The sequence below is a fragment of the Telopea speciosissima genome, chromosome 10, assembly GCF_018873765.1.
Source record: "Telopea speciosissima isolate NSW1024214 ecotype Mountain lineage chromosome 10, Tspe_v1, whole genome shotgun sequence".
In the NCBI taxonomy this organism is placed as follows: Eukaryota; Viridiplantae; Streptophyta; class Magnoliopsida; order Proteales; family Proteaceae; genus Telopea; species Telopea speciosissima.
In genome coordinates, this window is record NC_057925.1 from 6244693 (window position 1) to 6270129 (window position 25437).

Here is a 25437-nt window from a genome sequence, read left to right on the forward strand (position 1 = left end):
CCACCACTTCCATGTTGTGATTTTCATGGCGAATTGGATTTAAGACCTCAAATTAAAAGTGGCTCTTTGATTTTATTGACGTGCCAGAATTAATTATCTTAATGTGAATCTCATTCATCTCGAATTATTTATCATTATCAAATGGGGACAGTTTTCATACACGGCCGTGCATGTGAGAGAATTAAAATTTGAAGACATTAAAATAGGAGTAGGATTTTATGATTTTTCTAACCCCTTTTAAGAGGCGACACGCATGCATGTATGAAATCTTTGACCTTATCAAATTCAATGGAGAAACAACTTAATTCATTATTGTAAATTATTGTGAACTTTACTTAACAACTAAACTTTTTTGAGACAAACGGTTATAACAAGAACAACGCTTGCTTGGCAGTACCCGACACTGAGAACAGTGCTTCCTCCGGTCCCGGAATCACTCACTGAGGAGGTTGTCAGAATACACCAGATTAAAAGTTTCTCCCCCCGCCACACACACACACACACACACACACACACACACACACCTTGCACTGTGCCGACCGCCTAGAAGAATATACAAAAGGTCGCTATGTTCCACCGTTCCCAGACCCTCCACACCGCTGTCCCCCATTCTGTTTAATATTTCTTCTTCATAATTTATGGACCGACACGATCTAATTAGATTTGGATAAGGCAAGCACTGAGACATATATAGAATTGCTTCAATATCGAGAAGCAAGTTCATGGTCCTTACACGTGCTCTCTCTCTCTCTCTCTCTCTCTCTCTCTATCTCACGCATGGGAAAACGGGTCAAGTGTACGTAATTCAAAGACGCATTACATGATTTTAAATATCGATATTGTGTCATTCATATCGGGTGACACACATCGGTTTTGCTAATCATTGATATCGATACTATACCAATACTGTATTGATAGCACGATACGGACAAGGGCAAAACTGGTCAGAAAACTTGTTTTTAAAAAAAATTTAGGGGTAATTTTGTCCGATATAGCCGATCTAGACTGACACTATATCAGTATCGTATCGATTTTACGTGTTGCCGATATATTTGTAGTTTTCTATCAAAAGGACAAAATGAAAGCCAGTCTTTGGTTTTAATGAGTAAGAAGACATTGAAGCGGACATGGACATTGAAGCGGACATTAAGCATCAACAAGATTCACTGAAGGTGTTCAGCTTCTTAAGTATTTATAGGAAGTTTTCCCATTGGTAGGGTTTTGTGCAGCAATCTCAGGATCTTTGTCTTATTATTTGAGAGGATAAAATTGGACTTTTAGTTTTTCGTATGTAATTTTATTTTAGTTTTATGATGGAAAAAAATGAAGTGATTTAATTTCAAGAGAGTGATTTTCCACGGGTTGGGGTACGATCAGTTATGTCCCCCCTTGCTCTTATTGGTTTTTTATTTTAATCAAATTTAAGGATTTCCCGAGTCCCAGATAATATCCGAGTAAAAAAAAACAAAAATAGAATGCTTAAACCGAAGACTTGTAATGGTCAATCATTCAATTGGGAACCAAGTAGGATCTGCTGCCATGGAGAACTACTTATTGGTGCCCACAACTTTGATTATTCATTGTTGGGCTTCTAGTCGAGAATTGATTCATGTCACTCACTAGCTAGTTGTTCTCTCTCTCCATCCATGTTAGGTGTGCATGTGGGTGTGTGTCTCTATGTGAAACATTGTATGTAGACTCTGGCACTCGATCTACTACTCACAAGCCTTATTTTTCTACAATGCAGCTCAGATGGCATCGAGATAGTGTGGACCTATTTTCTACAGTACCTTCTATTTCATGATTTCATGTGCCAATTTTTATCACAAGAGTTTATAGCCACGGAAATAAATACATTTTAAAGATAATAATAATAATTATTTATTGGAATACTTTGATTTTTGAAATGGTGGAGATAATTTTTTTTGGGCTGATGTTCTCTGTGCCGGGGGCGTAGCATGCACCCAGACACACGGGGTGGGTGCAATGACCACCCTGCCCCCTTGAGTGGCAGGCCCATGTGCCTGGGCACAGCTTGCGCTGCGGCACAAAGAACATTCTCTCTTTTTTTTTTTTTGGTGCAAACCCCACATTAGAGTTAGAGAGGAACCCACGAGGGGTCAGACAAGGGACCCACTAGGGGCCAGCGACAGACACTAGACCCACTTATTCATAAGTACCTATAACTACTACTTCTATAGTCAAGAAGGTGGGGGATGGTGGTAGGAGCTAGAGCCTTAGGTGGAGATGTCGACATGTCGTATAGTTGAGATGGATAAAGAATCATCATATATCTATCTATCTATCTGTCTATCTATCCAATGGCCAATCTGTCGGATTATGGTATATAACAATTGGTTGCGAGTAGAAGTCATTTACATGTGCTACAGAGTGTTATAGGTGATTGGGGGTAGTTTTGTATTTTTTAGGATCTAGGGTTTCTCTATATTGTAATGCATTAAAACAATATATAAATGGAGTGATCTCATAAAGAGGTGTGTGTATCAGAGTTTGTAATTTCTTTATCAAAATAGCGGAAACTTTGGTTTATGGTTCTATCATGGACGTTGTCCATCTTAAGTAAGTAAACCATATAAAATCATTGTGTTATGTGTGTGGGTGATTTCTTTTTGTTTTTAAATTTCTATTGTTATTCTGTTACGTTGTTAATTCCTAACAACAAAGATCGCGCGGTTCCCACATTTTTGTTTAGGATTATGAAAATGCAGCTTCACAAATTCTGTTTCTTCCTCTTAACCCAGCCCCAAAAAAACAAAAAAAACAAAAAAAAATACTGTCTGTCCAAACTACATTATTGATTTGGTCTTTCACGCCAAGCCCAATTTCTTGTTGGGTTTATGTTCGAAATATGATGCCCACCCCCAGTGTTGGAACTCAGTTGAGAAGGCAAGCTTGTGAGCCCATCCCCAAGCCCAACTTTTAAATAAGTTACACTGGGTTGGGTAGGGAGGTTTATCAGGATCGTTCAAAAAGTGTTTTATTTATGAGAGAAAGAATGCCACCGGTCGTGTGATGTAGTGTGTACCTATGCCTACATATAGCCGGGGGCAAAATGACTGCCCCACCCTCATGGAAAGGCAGGGGTGTGCGGCCATTATGCACCCAGCTGTGTCTAGGTGCAGGTACATGCCACAGCTGTGTCTACGTGGCGTTCCAGAAACCCACTACTTCTTTCATAAGGAAGACTAGCTCCTCTCATGACTGCTTCAGATCTCTTTGTCATCTTTCTTGGAAAAGGGGAGTTCTCAAGTCAATGAATGACCGAAATAAAGGGTGCTTAGTAGTGATTATTGAAAATTTTGAAGGAATTAACCTTTCAAAACACAAATCCCATGAAACCACTAATCCATTAGCTTTAGGGGATACAATGGATTATTTAACAATAAATCTAGTTCTTGAGGAATTTCTTGAACCAAATGGCTGAGCGCTTTGGGTATATCTTCAACCACTACAAGAAAAAGCGCTTTTTGCGGCGTTTTTTAAGTGTCGTCATAGCTTAAAAAAACGCCGCTATATGATTCAGCGGCGTTTGTAGTAAACGCCGCACATATGTCGTCAAATGTACCGCCGAAAATATATCACGGCGTTTATGCCATATGCCCGTGTAGATATACTTTCGCCGGCGTTTACTAACAAATGTCGCCATATATAATTTATAACGGCGTTTTTTGAAATGTCGCTATAGATTATAAGCATTGGTATAATTATGATTTATTTGCGGCATGTTTTAATAAACGCCGGTAAATTTTTTAGAACGGCGTTTCTTAAACGCCGGTAAAAGGCACATACTTAGCGGCATTTAGTAAGAAACGCCGCTACATATAGTATTTTAAAAAAAAATTTATTTACCTAATGCTTTAACCTGATATTTTTGTGGTGCAGATCCTTTAACCTGTTCTTAACCTATTGATGTGAAGAGACATAAGACTTCCACATAAAAAAAAAAAGAAGAAAACATTCATCCCTAAAAACAATGAAATAATGACAGAATCCAAAATAGTTTAAGTTTACTTGTACAAATGACCGTTTGAAACTTAATTACATTTAGTCTACCTTACCCCAAAGGACACTTACAACCTATGAGAAATTATTAAAATTCAAAAACAAAATAAACAATATTTGTACTTTGCTCTATGTCTTCAATCAATGAACACCTTAGACAAGGAGTGCTTTGAATCACCAAGCAACTCCAGTAAACACACAAAATTTAGCAATAACTCATTGACAATAGTATTCAAATGGACGTTACCTGCAGCAATATAACCATGTACCAATCTTTATTAGCTTGATCATGTCGAAAAAGTGTCTAGTTTGAAATCAAACTCGCAATAGACAGTACCTGTAGCAATATAACCATGTACCAATTTTATCAGCTCATATCGGCATAAAGTATCATAGAGAACAAAGAAGTAGAATCTACAATGATTGATACACCATCTCAATGTCACTGTATAGTTCAATCATATCTTCTGATGATATCCCAAAAAAAACAAACTAAACAAGAACTACTGCAGACACATTTTTGCTAACTTTCAGCTAAGAAGCATGGCCAGATTTTCAATCCATCATCTATATCCAATTTCAACCAAAGAACATGCCTAAACTACCATGAAAAAAATAATGCTAACAGCTATATCTTTAAGGTTGAAAATAGAGTTCCAAAAATACCCAAGTTTGAAAAAAGAACAAAGGAAATCCTAAACCAAATGGAGTAGGTTCCCTACTTGAGTTGGAAAAAGATAATAAAGTCAAAGAACCCAGAAAACTACTACTCCCTTGGCTGAAAATGCTCGTTGTTTTTCTATTCTCCTTCTCTGACCTTCCTCTCTCTCATCTCATATAACTTTGCAGCAATGTACATTGACCTAACAAGGAAAACATATAGACACATTTATTCGAAAGTGAAGAAAATAAATACAAACCAACGATTAAAAATAAATAATGTGGAGAAGGAAGCCATGTTTTTTACAAAATTTGTTCCATGAAACAACTTCTTCATGACTGAACTGCCATGCAAAGTTCCACACCACACTACAACACCTATCTCTGCTTGTTTTCGGAGTTTCTAGAACATTAAAAAACAAAAAAAAAAGCAACATGTATGAATCAAACAAATTTCCATGTACCCTAGAGTTGCATTGGGGAGCCAACAGCAATGGGGAGTGCAGTATACAAAATGGGAATTAGAATGAAGAGAAGAGTAATTATTGAGAAAGAACCATGAACAACTCTATGCCATCAAGTGAAGTTTGCTACACGGAAAGCTACTCATTTAAAAACATCTAGACCAATATACAGAAGAAGAAAAGACTATCCATTACCTCATCAACATCTCCATTGTCATTATAAGAATAATAATTTAGTAGGCCAAGAGAAAAGTATGAAGTCAAATTCAGATTACCGTAGATGTTGGAGCATAGGACATCATGTTTTCATCCCCAGGAAACTACGTGGATAGTGTTCAATCATTACTCCACCACCTGAGCCATTTTAAAGACCTTGCTAATCCATTCATAAAATGAGACTTTCTCATGGCGGATGAGGAAACAAATTGCACTCTTTCATCATACTCGAACCAAATATTAGAAAAGAACCAAAGAAGGAGAGTCATGAACACATATTTTCACAAAAGCACGAATAGAACTTATGGATATTGTCAACTGAACAGAAAATATTCAAGAATCGAGAGAGAGAGAGAGAGAGGGATTGACAAACCTAATTCATCGCTGGATTTGAAGTCTATACTTATATGTTCTCCATAACGCAGTTTCCTACGGCGTAATATAACTTATTTCTCTAGACAAATTAGATATTGTGTGTCTAAGCACGTCACGTGCTGATATGAGAATTAGAATTGACAGCGTCTCTAATGTATCTCAGTATAACTTGAATCCAGAAGACCACTCATACAATTATGCTAAGAAACTGAAGAAGTAGTCAGTATTTAGAAGAACACTAAGAAGTGCCAAATCATATCCAACGGGCCAAGTCATAGAATTGTTCATAGTCACAACCAATGGTAATTCAACTGGGGGAAGAAATGAAAGAGAAACCAAGAACTACCATAAAAAAAAAATAATTTTAAATCTAAATATATTTGAAGTCTAGATAACCAAATAAAATCAAATGAGCAGTAGCTTGTGGCCGCCATAAGCAGCCCATGGCCATGGTACAGCAGCTAAGGCCAAGTTTGCTGCAGATACAGGGATCAAAAAGAAAAAAAAAATTAGTTTGAAATGCATGCCAGGCTGCTGCACAAGCAGTAGCTTGTGGATGCCATAAGCAGTCCATGGCCAGGATACAGCAGCCATGGCCGAGGCTGCTGCAGCTACAGGGTGCAAAAAGAAAAAAATGGTTTGAAATGCATGCCAGGCTGCTGCCTTTTGCAGACAGCCATGGTGTCCATGTGTGCAAGGCCCAATGGTCAAGAGGCCTAAGGGAGTGAGGATGTAGGCCGCATGAGCCTAGGTGGCCTGGGGTGCAAGGTATCATGGCAGCAAGGGCCAGAAGGGGCTGTGGTTATGGGGACTGGTGCTTGAAAACACCCAATGCCGAGGATGTGTGATATAGTTGCAGCAAAGGCTGCCTGGGTTTAGCGTGTAATGCACCTGTTGGTATGTATGCAAAGTGCTGCCGGCAATGCATCAGAGAAACCAAGAACTATCATAAAAAAAATCCAAATATATTTGAAGCTCAGATAATCAAATAAAAACAAACGATAATAACAAACAGACAAAAAGGGAGGAAATAAAAATAAAACTCATAGCAAATGAGATATCACAAAGAAACAAACATAGTAGGAACCAGGGATGAAAAAGAAAGAGACAAATTTAAACCAAACTAAAAAACTTTGATTGTAGCATGGCCAAAGAAAAGCCAAAAAAAAGGAGCTCAAATACAGATGAACATGTGCAATTTCTTAAAAAAAGCAACTGTAACAGGGTTTGACAAGAGACATTGAACCCCATAAGCAAGTCCAATACTGTAAAATGGCCAAAAAAAATTATAACACCTATGTTCTGCCCAGCTTCTTGAAGTGCTAAAACCTCTTTCTTGTGTTGTTTATCAAACAAGGAAGGGAGAGATTTTTTTTTTTTATCACTTTATCTCTCTATTATTACTATTTTTTACTATATTTTGTGACAAAATAGAATCCAGCATGTGGCCATATGGCTATGATGCAACAGATAAACCAACTACCAGTGATTAGAATACAAACCCTTGTAATTACATATTGACTTTTTATATTTTTTGATAAATAATGATTATATCAAAAGCGAAACGAAATTACATCAAGATAAAATACACTACTACCCACCACAATGAACAGCTGGAAACAGAATCAACAGCAAACAAGACCAAACAAAGATTAGTTAATAGGAAAAGAAAGAGGCCTACCACAAAATTCTTTTATTATAATTTTATTTACCAGTCAAGTCTTATTAAACAAAATTTTGATAACAGAAGAGAACTACTACTAAAAGGAAGGGGAGAAAAAGGAAATAACTTTCCTTTTCAAAATAAGACAGATTGTGTGATTTTCTTTTGACAAATAGTGTGCTGTCCAAATGGCTTAATTCCTAGTGGGTTTTCCCACCCCGTTTGATCCCACAAATATATATGTATTTAAAATACCTAAGAAGCAGTTATTAATTCAAAAAATATACTGACTATACAAAATCTGGAAATCTAACCTCATTTTCCTTCATAGCACTAAGTTTATAAAAGAATAATTCAAACTTCAAATACTTAAAATCCTTAAAGAAAACAAATGGCGATTTCTTCAACAGAAGATTAAGATAAACTCCACCTGCTGAAACCTTTCCCCTCCACCTGCTGAAGCCTTTCCCTGGACAAATATGTACAAGTTCTAAGAAATACAAATCCCAAACAACCCCTTGAAAATCCAAAAAACTTCTAACAAAAACCTCCTCCAAGTGCTCATTTCTTTCACCACAGCTAAGTCATTCAATGAAGCATCAAAGATCCTGTCCACTGCACTGAATTCAATGTGAACCAAAAAAATAGCAGCTTCAACTACCATTTTAATGAGCTAATAACAAACTCTAAGGTTTTCACAGTACCAAATGGTTTCTAATAACAAATTCTAAGGTTTTCAACTACCATTTTGATTTATAGAAGAAGAACATTTTGTTAAGACTCCAATATTCCATCAGAGTAACAAAGTTTTAGCTTGTCAATCTTGTTCCTACTGCATATATTTGTGTTTTTTTCCAAATTTTTGTAAAATTAAAGATTTGAATCCCAATTATTAGCCATTATAATGACTAGTTTTGACATCAATATAATTGTAGCTCTTAAATGGCATATCATTTAATAATTTCTTCAATTTAAAGAATAAAAGTTCATAAGATTCCTATTCTGCATCATTGGTATCCAAAATATGGATAAAGAAATAAAGCTAAAGAGAAATCAGAACCTCTATCTTTGTATTCAAACTTTTTGTTGAATTTGCTTTCCCAAATCCCAAAAAACTCTCCAGTCATTACAAAGGGCAAGAGACACAGTAGGATTAAACCAGAGACTGTAATTAACGCAAGCTCTGTCACCCACCGTATGTCTCTGCAGCAGTTGATCAACCTCAGTAACTCATGCTCACTCCCCATGGTGGTAAAAGAACAAACTCAAAAAAAGCAAAAGCATTTAAAGGAAAAACGAAAAGGAACGGAAATGATTCAAACAAAACACAAATATACGAGCAATATATAGATTTAATCCGAGCAAAAGCATTTATGAAAGAAACTTGATTCAAAAGAACAAAGACCAGTAATAGTATTAAGTTCCAAAGATGAATTAAACAATTAACTGAAAGTAGCAACCCAATCCATAGAAGATCAGGAAAGGCGAAAGAGAAAATGAAAATAAGGAACCAAACCTTTTCTGTACAGGGGACAAGCTTCCGAAGCGTAGCGAGATGAGAATTAATCCTCTCCCTACGCCTTCTTTCGGCCTCGCTATGGCTCTTCAAGGCCGCAAGAGCCTTGGCTTCAGGTATCGTCTTCTGCCCTAATCTCGTTGGAGCCTTAACAAGCCCCCCCTTCTCACTGTCCAGAACCAACGAAGACAACCCACCTCGACCCATTAGGGTTCGCAACCCACCAATATGTTGTGACTATGAAAACCTATCGAACAATCTTGGAAAATCAGTAGAATAAGCATCGTGTGAATTCCAGGAGAAAGAACCTGAGAAGGAACAACAGAGTAAAACTTACTAAGTACCTCAGAGTAGGAGATATTCCTCGAGCAGGGAGGCCAAGAGCAACACCAACGTCAGCTACAGCAGGCTGGCGCTCCGGGAAGTGGTGGCCGGAGCAACACCAACCCTAGAATCCTCCCCTTGATCCTCAATCGGTTGTTTTAGCCCCAAATGGTCCACAACAGTTGCAGCGGGAGCAAGGTTGAAAGAGATTTGAGAGAAATCTCAGAGAGAATGTGAAGATTAGATAGGGAGAGAGGGACGGTGAGAGATTGAGAGAGATTTGAGAGATTTGAGGGATCGTGATAGATTGAGAGAGAAACATGAGGGATTGGGATTTGAAAGTTTAGAGAGGGTATCGATCAATTAGCGCGCGGCAAGAGGCACGAAATGAATAGGCCTTGGAGTTTTTTTTGTGAAAAAAACTATTATATTAAGCGGCGATTAATAAAAAACGTGGTGATATTGTTTTCCATATAACGGCGCTTCTCCCTAAACGCCTGAAAATAGATATAAGTAGGTGGGTAAATATAGTATGATACTACGGCGTTTATTTGTAAACGTCGTTGTATTGTTACATACCCTGGCATTTCAAAACAAACGCCCCCAAAGATGTAACGTCACTTTTTCCTACAGGTGGTAAATATAGTATGATACTACGGCGTTTACAAATAAATGTCGTTGTATTGTTATATACCCCGGCAATTCAAATCAAACGCCCCCAAATATGTATTTGTAGTGGCATTTACATATAAACGTCATGATTTCTAGGTATTATACTTTCTATACCGACGTTTGTTAGTAAACGCCGTCAAATATTTATATATGCCTGCGTTTACCAATAAGCGCCGCTAAGACCCGTCTAAAAATGCCGCGACACACCCTTTTTCTTGTAGTGAACCCATCTTTGTAATCTACATAGTAAATGCCGAATCTGATTGTGTAGCCGCTGCTCCATTTGAAGTTGTCCCAGAATGACCATCCAAAGTATCCCCTCACATCCACACCATCCCTACACAAATTCCAGATTAATTACATGCATTAAGCACAAGCAATCTATTCTTAAGTACAATTTTTTTAAAAAAAATTTCTAGTAATTAAAATAACTACTTTGTTAAGAAAGGAGAAATTAGGGATTTTTCCAAGCCAAGCTAAACCAGAGACACTAACCCTAACCAAGTATGATCTTTTAATGTTGGCGTTTCCCAGCCCTAACCCAGTGCACGCATGAGCAAGAAAACCTAAGAGTCGAACCAAAGAAGAATCGGTTCGATTTTGGTTGTAAGAAAAGGAATCTTTTTTCGGTTCGGTTTGATTTCGGATTCTAGGGTAAAATTACCAAGTCTACTCTATATTGTCTTAAAAGTTCCGAGAGAAGGTTTGTGGGCTGCTATCAAAAACACTCCAAAAGCCACTGTTGCACAAAGAAAAGCTCTATGTGGAACAATCTTATTTACAACTTGATATGGTCAAGAACCAGTTGAGTTTTCAAAGATGAATGCAGAAAACATTATTAAGTTGCAAAGAAAATTTGGGTATCTTTATGAATCCAAGTGATTAAATATACACTTAACTTTGAACTTTAATTTCTTTTCTTATTTTGGAAACAAGCTATACTAGACCTTCTATTTTTTCGGTGGATTATACACCGTTTTCACGTCAATTTGTATTAATAGTTGGAGGCTCAATTCTACATTATTTATTGGTGAAATATCTTTGTGGGCGATGGGACATAGACTGAATATGAAACTGGATCGAAATCGAAACTGAACCAAGTTGGTTCGGTATTAGTTTTGAAAATTGTTCTTATTCACGAATAACCGAAACCAAACCAATTAACACCTCGAGGGAAACCAGCCCAACCTAGGCGAGATTGGAAGGTGTTTTCAGTCAATTAATGAGCATTCGGCCTGCGCTAGCACGGGGCCAATGGGAGCACGTGCGGAAGAATCTGTCTGTATGAAATTTCTATCTTTCATGGGGGAAGGATGGTCATTTCGCCCCCTCTGTGTCTAAGCACAAGGCGCAAACTCCCGGACAGAGTTATTTTTCCCATAAATCTATGCATACTTAAAACGATCGTTTGAGTTCGAAGAGAATACTTACTCGATGGCTCTTCCAAGATACCAAAGATGGCCACGATAAAAAGTCCACTCTCTTGTAATCCTTCAAAGCTTCTTCTAAGGATAGACTTGAGTTGTTCAACTCACCATACCCTGCAACCAGAAATTAACACCCCCCATTAAAGTATATTCATACGATATGCTATTAAAAGATAACATGGGCGGTTAGTTTAGAGAATCAGAATCGGATCACTCACCATTTTCAGTAATGAAAATAACTGGATTTCTGTAATTTTTCTTTATGTAGATCAGAATGTCTGGAATTCCCCTTGGATACACGTAGAATGAAGCTACACCAGTCTGTAAACTATAAGGTTTTACTTAATATATAGAGATCTCCATAGATCACATCAATATTGATCAGGTCTCAATTTTATAGAGTTCCATTTCGAGGTGCAAGTTTCACCCTGTTTGTCTAACCCTCCCTGGCCCGTCCTGAGTCCGAATAGGGTCTGGGTTGAGATATGTGGCCATGAGGATCAGGGCTGGAAATTTCTAGCCCTGAGTCAAGGTCAGGTCGGACCAGGGTTGAGGCCTCGAGCTGAGCTTGGCCCGGCCCAGCCTACCTTGTTTTAAATTATACTATAAAATTCATATTGATATACTTTATATATTAATTATAAACTTTAAGTGTCACACATACTTTGTTATATAATATATTATATATGAAGATAATTATAAGTGATAGTATATTTTATTATATCAGTTATTTTATGTAAAATAAATATTTTTCTTCCTAAATTAGCACAACTCAATCCAGTCCATGCATCTCTTCCTTCCCCCACTCAATGATCAGGGTCAATTAGGGTAAGCCTGGCCCGACCCTAAGGATGGGCTAGGGTTGGATTTTTCAGGCCCTGAGACAAGGTCGGGTCGGACCTAGGCCTAGCTAAAGGGACTCAGGGTTAGACAGAAATTTTAAAAAGCCCAACCCAACCCGACCCTGTTGCAGCCCTAGTTCCATTCCAATGAAGTGTTTAACATGAAATATTGCAAAGTCTGTTAAGGTAAAAACTCATACCGGTGCACCAATGAATGTCCCATTCCTTGAAACTGTTCAAATTATAGAAGAGATTGTTAGCATGAAGGTGACAATCATACCAACTAGAGTGAACTTTTTGAGGGTTAATTTTTTTGACTCAACCTACCTGTGTGGTTAACATGAGAATCAGTTGTGGAGGTTATGTTACCAGAGCTCTTCAAGTCAACATTAGCTGCTTAATTTGCAGTGTACGTAGTAGTTTAATCCAAGGAAGTCTAATGATCCTTTCACCATGCAAGACTGCTTCTTTGAGAACTTTGGTAGCCGGTCACCAACAAGAGCTCGCATGCTATCCGGATAATCACCATAGGTTAATGGGTTCATGAACCTATTCAATTCAAACAAATGTCATGGTTCATCATGATACTTCCATTGGATCGGTGAATTGGCTGATTTGTATCAGAATCGATTGACACTGATCCCGCTTTTCACTGTTCCTAATCATTGCTTCCTGAATCAGAATTGGATTGACCTATTCTTAGTCATTTTTCTTTATAAACCATCTTGAATCGAATCGATTCCTGATTCCTAAACCAATTCGATTTGCACTATAAAATAGTTTAGATTTTTTATTCTTAAACCGATTTAGGCCAATTCCAATCTGATTTAGATCGGAAACTCTTTGACCGATTCCCTTCCCGACTCTGAGTTTTAAAACCTTGGTGTTTAGGCCCTTGTTTGTTTGGATCTTTTCCCCAGCCTTGTATGGCTCCCACACCTACAGACACAAGGCACCTACACCGCCTGAAATTTCCACCTGTCCATAGGGGCAAGGTGGTCAAAGTGCCTTGTGTGTCTAGGGCCTCTAGGCATGGGAGCCACACAAGGCGCAAGACCAAGTAGCGTTCTTTCTCCTTTTTAATAAATTTGATTATTTACCAAAAAAAGAACACACCTATCACTTGCCATCCTAGCATGAAATCGAGAGCTCAATGGGCGGCCGCAACGTTGGATTTGCTTATGGAGAAGGGTACCATCCAGTGTGACACCAATGCAATTCCAATCTTTCCCTTTTGAGACCTCTGCTCTCACAAATCCAAGATGGTTTAGAATGAGGATCGATTCTACCCAAATGTGGCATGAAAGATTAAGAACAGCCATGAAAATGATAAATTGAACTTATAATTCTTTATAACATATTAAACTTAAGGGAGAATGTTCTTTGTGCCGCAGCGTAGCCTACGCCCAAACATATGGCCAGCCTGTGCAAGGGGCAAGGTGATCATTGCACCCATCCCCATGTGCCTGAGTGCAGCCTGCGCTGTGGCACAGAGAACAACGCCCTTCTTTATAACATTAAACTTAATTAGTGTGAAGCTTATGGTGATCCCACTCACTTGGCACTTTTTCTTGTATAGATTTACTGTAGCAGCATGAGATAGACGAGCAACCTTATAGGGCTCAGTCCCAGAATCCCCAGGAATACAACCTGTACTCACCCATTTAGAGCATCTACCGGGAGCCTTAGATACGGATGTAAATGAATAGTCAAAATCCGTTTCCGTATTCGTGTCTGTATTTGTTTAGCACTATCCGAATCCGTCCGAAAGCTAAACGGATACGGATACGGATAGGCTATAGCTATCCGAAAAGCCATATTTACATGTAAACGGATAAAATTCCCGATCCGTATCCATGTCCGTATCTGTTTAGCACTATTCGAATCTGTTCTAAAGCTAATCAAATGCGGATGCAGATATAGCACTATCCGAGCCGAATCCGATCCGTTTACATTCCTAGCCTTAGATCCTGTGGCATATCCAAAAGTATTGTAGATATATGGCTCATTGAAGGTGATCCAGTGCTTCACACGGTCACCAAATTCTCTAAAGCAAAGATCCGCAAAATCCCGATAGTCCTTTCTATGTAGGAAATCAGAAGATCCAATTTGTCCATCAGATTTGGCACCATATTTTTGTGGTCTCTCCAAGTGAGCAACACCCAAAGAGGTATGTTTGGGGCCTTGTCTGCTTTTATCCATCACCGAAGGCTGCAAGTCTGCAACAGGGTTGGGTTGGGGCGGGCTTTTTAAATTTCCAATCCAACCCTATGTCCTCTTAGCTGGGCCCAGTCCCAGACAATCCTAAGTGAAAGATTGGAAAATCCAACCCTAACCCACCCTCAAGGTTGCGTTGGGCTGTCCCTGATTGGCCGTAATCATGGGGTGGGGGGAAGGGAGAGAAATGCATGAACTGGGCTAAGTTGGGTTGGGGAGAAAATTATCAATTTTACTTAATTAACACTATAATAAAATATGGTTGATGTTCTCTGTGCCGTAGCACAGCCTACGCCCAGACACATGGGCCTGCCATTCAGGGGGGTAGGGTGGTCATTTCGCCCACCCCCATGTGTTTGGGCACAACCTGCGTCCCCAACACCCAGAATACTTTGCCATAAAATTTATTATCACTTATTATCTTCATATATAACTTAAAACAGGTCGGACTGAGTCAAGGCCAGAATTTCCACCCCTGACCCACCATTAGGGCCAGGTATCTCAGCCTAGGCCCTATTCAGCCTCAGGGAGGGTTCGGGCCGACAAGACCAGAATTGCACCCTTACTATCACGTACCACTTCCCCACCGTAGTTGAAGAGAAACCCACTACTGTGATCTTATATATAATGACTTCCCCTACATTTGACACTACTCTGAGAGTCCCATCGAAGTGCCAAATCCCGTTAGTCTCTCTTCATTGTGGGTGAAGAAAAATCAGGTCCATAGTTCTTAAGAGAACTTTTACTAACCCGCCGAATATATAAAGATATCACATCGGATACTCTTGCATTAAAACCTAGTAAAATATTGGGATAGGAAAATAAAAATTATTTTTCCTATAAATTATAGAGAAAGTTTTCTTCCACTGCAAGTGAAGGAAAAATACATCCAATCCAGTCACAAAAGGCTGGATACCTGCACATCATGAGAGACAATGTTTATATATTTTTGGCGAACAGAGAATGATTTCAAGGTTCAGAGAGAGAGAGAGAGAGAGGTAAGTGATGAATTACATATTGGGTAGTAATCTGGGCCAAGAGATGGAGAATCTATAAGCATCCAATCCCATTTGCTTCAATAGATTCACAGCTTCCTGTTAATTAAATTTATTTATCAGGAGAAGTTGGTATCACTCATCAATATTATACTTGTAACGATGATAAGAATCAACAGCCACATCTCCATTGCTGTGATCCGTTATTTTACCTATCGATCACCACAAATATATACAATGGATTAACTCGCTATAGTTGGAAATAAAAGGAAGGATATTGAAGAAAGGAGATGATAAAGAAGTAGAGCTAGACACTTGGGCAGGTCTGTATAGGAACTTAAGGTAGCTAGAGCTGGATATTATTGGATCAGATTGGATTGAGTTGAAGGTTGAGAATTTTTAGATATTAAGAACAAGAAACCCTTGGTTTGTAAGGCCTGATTCTATGGAATTTTTTTTAGCTTTTGTCATTTGTCAAATTTCAACCTCAAATGCATGTATTTACCCATCTAGCTATCTAATAATATACCTCCCTTGTAGAGGTGTAATTAAGTTTGGCCTTGGGATTGAACATATATATTAACATGGGATTGATCATTAGAAATCCCATAATATAGGGAAATAAAATATACATGTATAGACTGAAGCCAATCAATCTAGCTAGGAGGACCCAGCCCGAATTCTTTCATGGGTAAATTACATGTCACCCCGTGGTTTTCAAATCACTCCCTGATTTTTGAAAAAACTCATTCGTCCCTCCTTCAGTAACGGTGTTAGTCTACTGTTAGTTATTGGTGTAAAAAGACTATTTTACCCTCACACTAAAACATTAGAATTAAATTTATAAAATACTATCCTTCAAAATCTATGTTTGGATGTCAAGGATAGGGTAGTTTAAGGATTTAAATTTATCTAACTGACTGACATCATCACTAATTAACAGCATAAAACTAACGGTAGGGACTCATTTGTCATACTGGGGTCTAATACAGGGGATGATTTGAGTATTTTCAAAAACCAGGGGGTGATTTGAGTTTCGTTTGAAAACCAGGGGGCGACGTGTAATTTACCCTTCTTTCATGTATGGAGGATTATGATTGGCAAAAGTGTGGGTCAAGTCTTAAAGGAATTTTTAAAATAATAGAAACAATTTCATAGTTAGCTCAAATGTCTATTTGAACATATTAACATGGGATTGAGCATTAGAAATCCCATAAAATAGGGGAATAAAATGTGAGTATAATTTATTTTCTTATGGGTACCTAAATCCCATCACTTTTTCCTTTTTTTTTTCCTTTTTATTTTTATAGAATAAATAAATATGTTAATTTGATACATGATACAAATATAATTTGTTTCATTTCTTGTCTGGTGGGCAGACAAGAAAATCAAGTTCTCAGTCAAGCAAGCAAAATCATGGGTAAATTGATATGTGGATAGAGGGAGGATTTGTCATCGTTTTCAATTTTGGAAGTATAATTTAAGTTTCAATTATTCTAAGAGAGTAATTGTATTAAATAACAAATATTGGTCAAAGAAATAAATTTTGCTCTCCTTGGGTGATCCAAAATTCAAAATAAAATGGTGGTTATTTCAATTTGCTAACTCAAGAGGATATAATTTTTGGTCATGTGGAGACCAATGTAGTTCTCAAGGTATGCGCATACCCAATCCATGAGGTTTCTGTCATTGCGAAGTTTGGGGAAGGTCATAACGTATGCAGTCTTATCTTTGCTTTCAAAGAGAGGTTCTTTCAGATAAAAGATGTTTCATAATTCGACTCCGTGATCGTTTGATCACAATGGAGCAACCTTACCATTGTGCTAAAGGTCGCCAACAAATCAATAGCTATCGGTTTTGAATTGGGTTTTTGTAAATCGAGCTTGGACTGCACTGGTATATGAAGGGGGGAAAAAAAATTTAAAGAATAATATTTCCAGTTTTGCAACATGGTTTGGTAATGTGGCAATTTCGACTTTTGATATATATAGAGAGAGTGGTCATGTAGTTTTAATCTCAATATTGACTTTCTGTTTTTTAATTTATAATATTAGGATCATATTAAAATTAGGGCCAATTTTTGGATCAAATTTCGATGCCAAATGGATTTCTACGTGAACATATAGTGGGATTAGGGATGTTTTGCTAAGCTTGACAACATATCTGTTTTGCTTCTATCTTTTATATATCTTGTAAGACAATGAATTGTTTATAGTACCTAAAAAAATAGTACTTCTATTAATTATTTGAAAATTTGATTATTGTTCTACTCAAAAAAAAAATAAAATGATTATTGGACTTTTAAAAAAACTGATCATCCCATCCAGCCCCAATCAATTAGGTGGAGGGGATAAAACGAAATTACTAAAAATAATAAATTCTATTTCTTGAGGAATTTCTTGAACCAAATGGCCGAGTGCTTTGCGTATCTCTTCAACCCGTCTTTATAATCTACATAGTTAATGCCAAATCTAATCGTGTAGCCGCTACTCCATTCATAGTTGTCCAACAATGACCATGCAAAGTATCCTCTCACATCCACACCATCCCTGTACCAAATCAATTTTTTTGCTTAATTTTTCTGCAAGGAAATAGTTTTCTGTCTCCTAGGATGAAGAAACAATCTCTTAGTCCAAAATGATTTGACCTATGACTCGATTCATAATCAATATCATTGTTAATTCCCACATCTTAATTATGAATGAAATTTCCTTTCTCAGTTCAATTGTGTTTGTGATGGAAATAAAGGATTGGAAAAAAAATATTAGTTTTCCATAAATCATCAACACTCATGTTAGTTTGGGAGCTAAGGTGGGAGAAATGAAGAGACAATTTTTCATAATTTAATTTTAAGGGGATTGTCTATGGACATGGAAGTCAAATTTTCCCACCGCATTTCTTTCTAAAAGGATAGGATTTTGTGGGAAAGAGAGGGACGTGATTATTTTATTAATGTGAGACCCACAAAAATCACTTTTCTCATCTTTTCCTTTACTTCTGTTTTTAACTGGTTATTCCATTACATATGGGTCCCGGCTCTCTTACTATCCCACCTTTTTTTTTTTCTTTTCTCCCAAACAAATAGGCCCTTAGTAAAATAACTAATTTGTTAAGAAAAGAGAAATTTGGGTTTGGTCCAAGCCAGCTAAACCAGGGAGATTTCAATCCTACCAAAATGTTAACTACTGATGTTCTCGGTTCTTTGTTCTAACCTAACAGTTCAAACTTTTGGGGATGGAAATGCAATAAAGTCTGCCACACGTGCGTGGGATTGTTGGGAGATTAGTCCCACATTGGCTATTAACAAGCCTACAACCCTTCTTATACATCTAGGAATTTCTCCACCTAATAGTTCTCAATTGGCCATGAGGTACCACATCTGATTCCTCTCCCCACATCGGAATGGTCCCCACCTGGGGGCGTGGGACTCACATTCCATGGACGGTGGATCTCTATGTGGAGACCATTACCATGTGGGAACTGATCTCATTTCTGAGTTACCCATGCCACCCCAAATTGAACCCTTCATAAATGTTTGATACTTAAAAAAATGAACTTTCGACAACCTAAAAATCCTTAGAAATTCAGAGAGAATGCTTACTCGATGGCCTTTCTAAGAAACCATAGATGGCGATGGTAAAAATCAACTCTCCTGTCATCCTTGAGAGCTTCTTGCAAGGGTAGGCTGCTATTGTTAACCTCACCAAACCCTGCAAATAGAAATTAACCATAAAAATTGATCCATTCAAAAATTCTGTAAAAGAAAACAAAGATGGTTTAGAGGCTTAATTACTCCGAATTGGATCAATAAAACTTACCATTTTCAGTAATGAAAATAGTGGGATTTTTGTATTTTTTCTTTGTATAGATCAAAATTTCTCGAATTCCCTTCGGATAGACATAGAATAAATCTGAACCAGTCTGTAAAATATATCAAATTTGAACTTTAAATATAAACTACAATGAAGTGAAGTGATTAACATAAATTGCAGAGTCTGTAAGGTAAACTCATACCGCTGGACCAATGAGTGCCCCATTCTTTGAAACTGTAAAATTATAGAAGAAAAAATTATCATGAAGATGACTATCATACAAAAAAAAAAGGCATACCCACCACTGTGGGGTCTGCGGAGGGTCATAATGTACGCAGTCTTACCCCTGCTTGCGGAAATTTATCTCCTCCACTTTCCTGCCCTGGCCTAGTTTCCCAGTTCTTCTAATAGGGGGTGGTGGACCTCACCCGGGCAGAGTGTTTGGGCAGGGGTAGGGTGGTCATTTCAGCCCCCCTTGTTAGAGGAACTGGGGAACTGGGCCGGATAGAGAACTGGAGGTGATAAAGATCCTGCTTCGCCAGAGAAACTGTTTCCAGACTCAAATCAAGTTGTCACAATGGAGCAACCTTACCGTAGCACCAAGGCCCGCCCTCTATGGCTATCATACAAACTAGATTGAAATTCTTGAGGAGTTTTGAATTGACCTACATGTAAGGTTAACACGAGAATCTGTTGTGGATGAGATTATATTGGTACCAGTACTGCTCTCTACATCAGCTGCATAAATTCCAGTATAATAGTTTAATCCAAGGAAGTCAAATGACCCTTTAACCATGTGAGATTGTTTCTTCGAGAACTTTGGTAGCCGATCACCAACAAGAGATTTCATGATTTGGGGATATTCACCATAGGTCAATGGGTTCATGAACCTGATTCAATAAAATTGTAAATAAGTAATTACTTTCATTATTAGATCAACTGATAATAAGCTGAAACTTACCATCCGAACATGAAATCAATAGCTCGATGGGCGGCAGCAATGTCAGATTTGCTGCTTGAGAATGGTACCATCCAGTGTAACACCAATGTGATTCCTATCTTTCCCTTTTGAGATTTCTGTTCTCACAAATCCAGAATATGGTTTAGCCAATAATCCTCTAAAACCTTTTTTTTTTTTTTTTTGTTTGTGGCTTCCAGAGAAGAGTACCATCTCAATTTGGATCCTCTGTTGCTGTCTGCTCGTGCGGCCAGTGTGCAGCCTCACACGGGCAGGGCATGAACCCCACATGGATTCTATCAGGGCAAAGTGTTCGGGCAGTGGGTAGGGCGGTCATTTCGCCCTTGCCTATGTGAGGCTGCATGCAAACCGCATGGGCAGTCAGCAACGGAGGATCCCAATCTGTAACATCTAGTGTGACACCAGGTTTTGACTATGGTGAGTCACTTGATTCAAGTAAAAATTAACTAAAAAACAAAAAACCATGAAACCTGATGAGGAGTCTTGACGACTCGCCTATATTTAAGAAATGATTAGACCGATCAGGTCCGAGTTAGTTCGAGTTTTCATTGATTAGGTGTTTTTGCTTATCATGTGAAACTCACTAAATATAGTTTTTATTTATTACGGCATCTACTATTCATAGACCATAAATTTGGTCTATAACTAAACAAAACCCTAGAATTTTTGTCCGTTATCTTCAATAATAGTCCCTTTTCTTCTCACCTATAAAGCATCAAATGTATTCTCATTCACTCCGCTCAAAAAAGGAGAAAGAAGATATTAAAAAAAATATATATATATATATATATATATATATATATATATATGACTCATCCTAATCGGGTTTGGCTCGTCTAACACATCCAATGCGATTTTGAAAAAGGCAAATCTACTCTGAAAACCTAATTTTCCAACTAAGCTTGAAAGTAAAAGCAAAATTTTCTTATGTGTTAATTGCATACCCAAATCAAAATCTTCAGAAGTTGTTTACCTAAAATTTTGAACTACAACTAGATTATCTTATTAGTCAGTAAAATATTTCATTGTAGGGTCATCTTTGGACTTATTAGTAGATTCTTGACACCAAATGCTTGATTGTCCTCATGAATCCATGAAAAGTAAAAGTGATTTTGGAATTCAATAATGACTACCAATAGGGTTCATTTTAAGAATCAAACAATCGAACCCTTGCTTAATTAGTTCTAGAATTTGGGTGGTCCTCCTATCAAATTCCAAAACGAGAACGACAGATCGATTCAACACAAATGTCGCATTATGGATAAAGAAATCTTAAAATCTTTAAAATTAAACTTAATTAGTGTGAAGCTTATGCAGATCCCACTCACCTGATACTTTTTCTTGTACAGTTTTACTGCAGCAGCATGAGACAGAAGTATGTGGTGAGCCACCCTGTAGGGCTCAGTCCCAGAGTTCCCAGGAATACAATTTGAATTCACCTCTTTAGAGCATCTACCAGGAGCCAAATTGCCTGTGGCATATCCATAAGTGCTGTAGATATATGGCTCATTGAAGGTGATCCACTGCTTCACACGGTCACCAAATTCTCTAAAGCAAAGATCCGCATAGTCCCTATAGTCATTTCTGTGTAGGAAATTGGAAGATCGAAATAGTTAAGATATGGGTAGTTGATGATATCAAGGGGAGAGGCTCCATTTCCAATTAGGGATGTAAACGGATCGGATTCAACTCGGATAGTGCTATATCCGCATTTGCATCTGATTAGGTTTCAGACGGATTCGGATAGCACTAAACGAATACGTACATGGATACAAATCGAATGTTTTATCCGTTTATATGTAAATATAGCTTTTCGAATAGCTATAGTATATCCATATCTACATCCGTTTAGCTTTCAGACGGATTTAGAAAGTGCTAAACGAATATGAACACGGATACGAAATTGGATTTCAGTTATTCATTTGCACCCCTATTCCCAATGGGTCATTTAATCTTGTTTGATTTAACCAATGGAATTGGCACATCAGTCATATATATGTTGATCTAACATCAGATTGCCACCTAGCTAGAAGAATTTCTATATGATATGGTGCCAATGGGTCATTTGCGGATCTTTATCTCGTGCAATTTTCTGTCCGGTACAATTCATGTGGTTCCCTAATAAGGGGGCACAATGACCATTCCACCCCTGATCGAACACTCTGCCTGGGTGGAGTCTACCCCCCTCTTATTAGAGTCATTAGGAGGGGAACTGTATCTATCAAGGAATCGTAGGAGATATGTTTCCGTCATTTGCAAGAAAACTTTTTTTTTTTTTTTTTTAAGATTACTTACATGATGTGAGGACTTAAGAAACCACCATACTCCTTGTCAAGTGCTAGGGGACTATCCCAGTGAAAGATAGTCACGAAGGGCTGGATACCTGCACATCATGAGAGACAATGTTACTGTATGTTTAGTTACACTCTCTCTCAAATTTTTGTCACAGAGAAAGAATCCTCGCAACATACTTATAGGCATATAGGGAAACCCTATACAGAAATTTTACTGAAATACCCATTTAATCCTTAAAATTTTTTTCTCAAGGACTGTTGCTCCCAACCCCACATGGACCCGCTGATCCACCCAAGTCCCTAACAACAATAACAACACAAGCAAGAGAGAGAGAGAGAGAGAGTAGTTACCATTGGATAGAAGCTCATTGATGAGGTTGTTATAATATCTGATGCCGGCCTTGTTCACTCCTCCACTAAGCTTTCCCTCTGAGAGTTAAAATTGTTTCAGATGGTTTATCAAAAGTTGATAAAGAAACAAAAGAAAGGTTTTTTGTGTTTTAGTAATGAATTACATACTGGGTAGTAATCTGGGCCAAGAGATGGAGAATCTATAGGCATCCAATCCCATTTGCTTCAATATACTCACATCTTCCTGTTAATTAAATTAATTATCGATCAGGAGAAATTAATGGGTATCACTCATCACCAGTACCAGGTAATATGCATCATACTTGTATTAATTAACCATACCTTATAACGATGATATGAATCAACAGCCACATCTCCATTACTGTGATCCGCTATTTTACCTATCAAAACAGAAGGATAATTTTCCTTAATTAATTTCTATCTTTTTCGCTAATAACATTAGAAACTAAAGGAACAATAACATACAGAAAGGGGTGGGGGCAATGGCTAAAGTTTGAAGAGGAATGTCAGTGTGGTACCATTGAGTTCTTTTTTGTTAGATTCGATGTTAACAAAAACCCTAAACCTTGAACCCTGAACCCTCACGTATTGAGGTAAATAATCTTTTTGTTTTTTTCCTTCTTCTGTTGAATATTTAGGTAAATAACCTTGAAATGCCCATTTGAATAGTTAAAGGAACGATATGATAGGATTTTGCCCGGCCATAGAAGATCCAAATTGCGATATCATAGGATTCTGATCTTCTATGGTCCGGCGGGTAGCGACCTTGGGGCTGCCTACATCCAAACAGGGGCATGGACCTCACCCAGACAAGTGCTCGGGTGGGGTATAAATTGCGATATCATATGCCCACATTCTTACTAAATCACTCAGACAAGAAAGGAGGAAAAGAATACCTAGGTACTTGGATTTGACCATTTAAAAAAAAAAAACAAAACGTTAAAAACACTAGGCATTTCGGCTATTGGGATTTAAGGTTGAAGAGGTTTTCTGTTTGAGAATGTGGTTCCTACATCAACGCTGATTAATGAAAGCAAACAAAAACATCAACCGGGGCAGGATTTCTCTGTATGAGTAGTCTTTTGGCCTTTTAGAATATTAAAAAAAAATTAGTTACCAAAAGCAAGACACAAAAAAAAAAAGAATATTAAAAAAGTTTGATATTGTGTTGGGTCATATAATTAATTGAGATATTCTGTGAGTGTAAATACACGGGAGAGGGTTCCCATGACTTCACAAGGAGAACGAAGTCTGCACGTCACATCAATAGCAGTGCAAACTTCACAAGAAAAACAAATTAATACAAAGTCCTTATGTGTGAAAAGAATCTTATCATGACGTCATGGTAGGCTTTTTCCTTTCGTCAACAAAATCGTCCATTTTTGCTAGAATGGTTAACGCAGAGTTTTACAATAAGATTGAAAATACAAAGGAAAAAAATGCAATACACGATAAATGTTAGGATTTAGTGTTTAAGCATAAAGTTGTTTAAAGCATTACATCTTTAGTATCTAGGTTGTAATATTCAAATTACTGTCTCCAGCTAGTATTTATAAAAAATTAAGATTTATATCAGATAGATTAATTACTAGATTATCTCTCACAATTTGAGTATTTATACAAGTAGAATTATATTAGAACATATGAAAGGATATTATATAAATATCCTTATAATAAAATATATGACTATGAAATTAGACAAATTGGTAATCTAATGAATGTATTAGTTATTTAATTTGTGGTGAGATTGCAAAGTCTATCGTTTAGATGACAAAAATTGCTTACCAATGCAAATGATGTACATTATCCACTTGGTTAACCTTTTGCTCAATATCAAGGTAATGGAGGAAAAATAATTTTTCCACCTATATAAAAGGGTAATTGACCTTCGTAAAAATCTAGTCACAACCATATATAGTTTACATGGTCTGACTTCGTCACATTGAAGAATGACTGGAAAATCTAAGAAATTACTTAGCTAGCTAGCTTAGTCAACGTGCACACACATTTTTTTAGTAAATGATAGGAGAAAACCTGGATATTTGTGAGTGAAATAGTCCCAAATACTTGGGCCTTTACCATCCTCAAATGCGGCACCTTCATACTGCAAAAACCAGACCCAAGATACAAGCATTCTCAGTCTTGTTAGTCTTCTTAAGTTCTGTAAGAGAAAAGCTTCAAATCTTCAAACACAACATTGAAGCCTATAGATATACCATACCTGGTAAGCAGCGGATGCGGTCCCGAAAATGAAACCTTCCGGGAAGCTACTCCGGCTGAACGGAACAGAGACATTACTTGGAACAACAGCAGCTGCGTGAACATACAGATTCACTAGCACTGTGAAACCAAACACCAACACCAACACCAGAGAGCCTTGAACTGCCATTACCTCTTCTCTTCTGCTTTCTTTTCTTGTATCCCTCTATATGTGTATTCTCTAGATTTGAAAGAAGCAAATGCAAAAGCTATATAGATTTAGACTTTGAGTGTGGTCGTCAATGGTCTAATAATTCAAAATTTTGATTCCTTCAAAAAATTTATTTGTTCATTAAATTATGGGATTTAATACTGTTGATTTAGCAT

At 37.5% G+C, this 25437-nt stretch overlaps 1 protein-coding gene and 1 pseudogene across 1 annotated transcript; both read right to left on the minus strand.

Annotated features, from left to right (window-relative positions):
• Window positions 1-3311: 3311 nt before the first annotated feature.
• LOC122642328 lies at window positions 3312-14384 on the minus strand (annotated as a pseudogene).
• A 3322-nt stretch (window positions 14385-17706) lies between these two features.
• On the minus strand, window positions 17707-25257 carry LOC122644213 (beta-glucosidase 12-like). Its single transcript, XM_043837828.1, has 13 exons — window positions 25073-25257; window positions 24886-24955; window positions 23173-23231; window positions 22999-23074; window positions 22831-22908; window positions 22481-22568; window positions 21514-21769; window positions 20168-20283; window positions 19876-20096; window positions 19409-19440; window positions 19213-19315; window positions 18996-19104; window positions 17707-17943 (listed from the first exon to the last, which is right to left on the minus strand). Exons 1-13 carry the CDS (start codon window positions 25238-25240, stop codon window positions 17775-17777), a joined length of 1545 nt encoding a protein of 514 aa, XP_043693763.1. The 5' UTR covers window positions 25241-25257; the 3' UTR covers window positions 17707-17774.
• Window positions 25258-25437: the final 180 nt, after the last annotated feature.

Coding starts and splice junctions, on each gene's coding strand:
- LOC122644213 (XM_043837828.1), bottom strand. CDS start 25,240: ATGGCAGTTCAAGGCTCTCTGGTGTTGGTGTTGGTGTTTGGTTTCACA. Junction 23,232..24,885: donor TTTCACTCACAAATATCCAG/GTTTTCTCCTAT, acceptor CTGTTTTGATAG/GTAAAATAGCGGATCACAGT. Junction 21,770..22,480: donor TTCTTAAGTCCTCACATCAT/GTAAGTAATCTT, acceptor TTTCCTACACAG/AAATGACTATAGGGACTATG.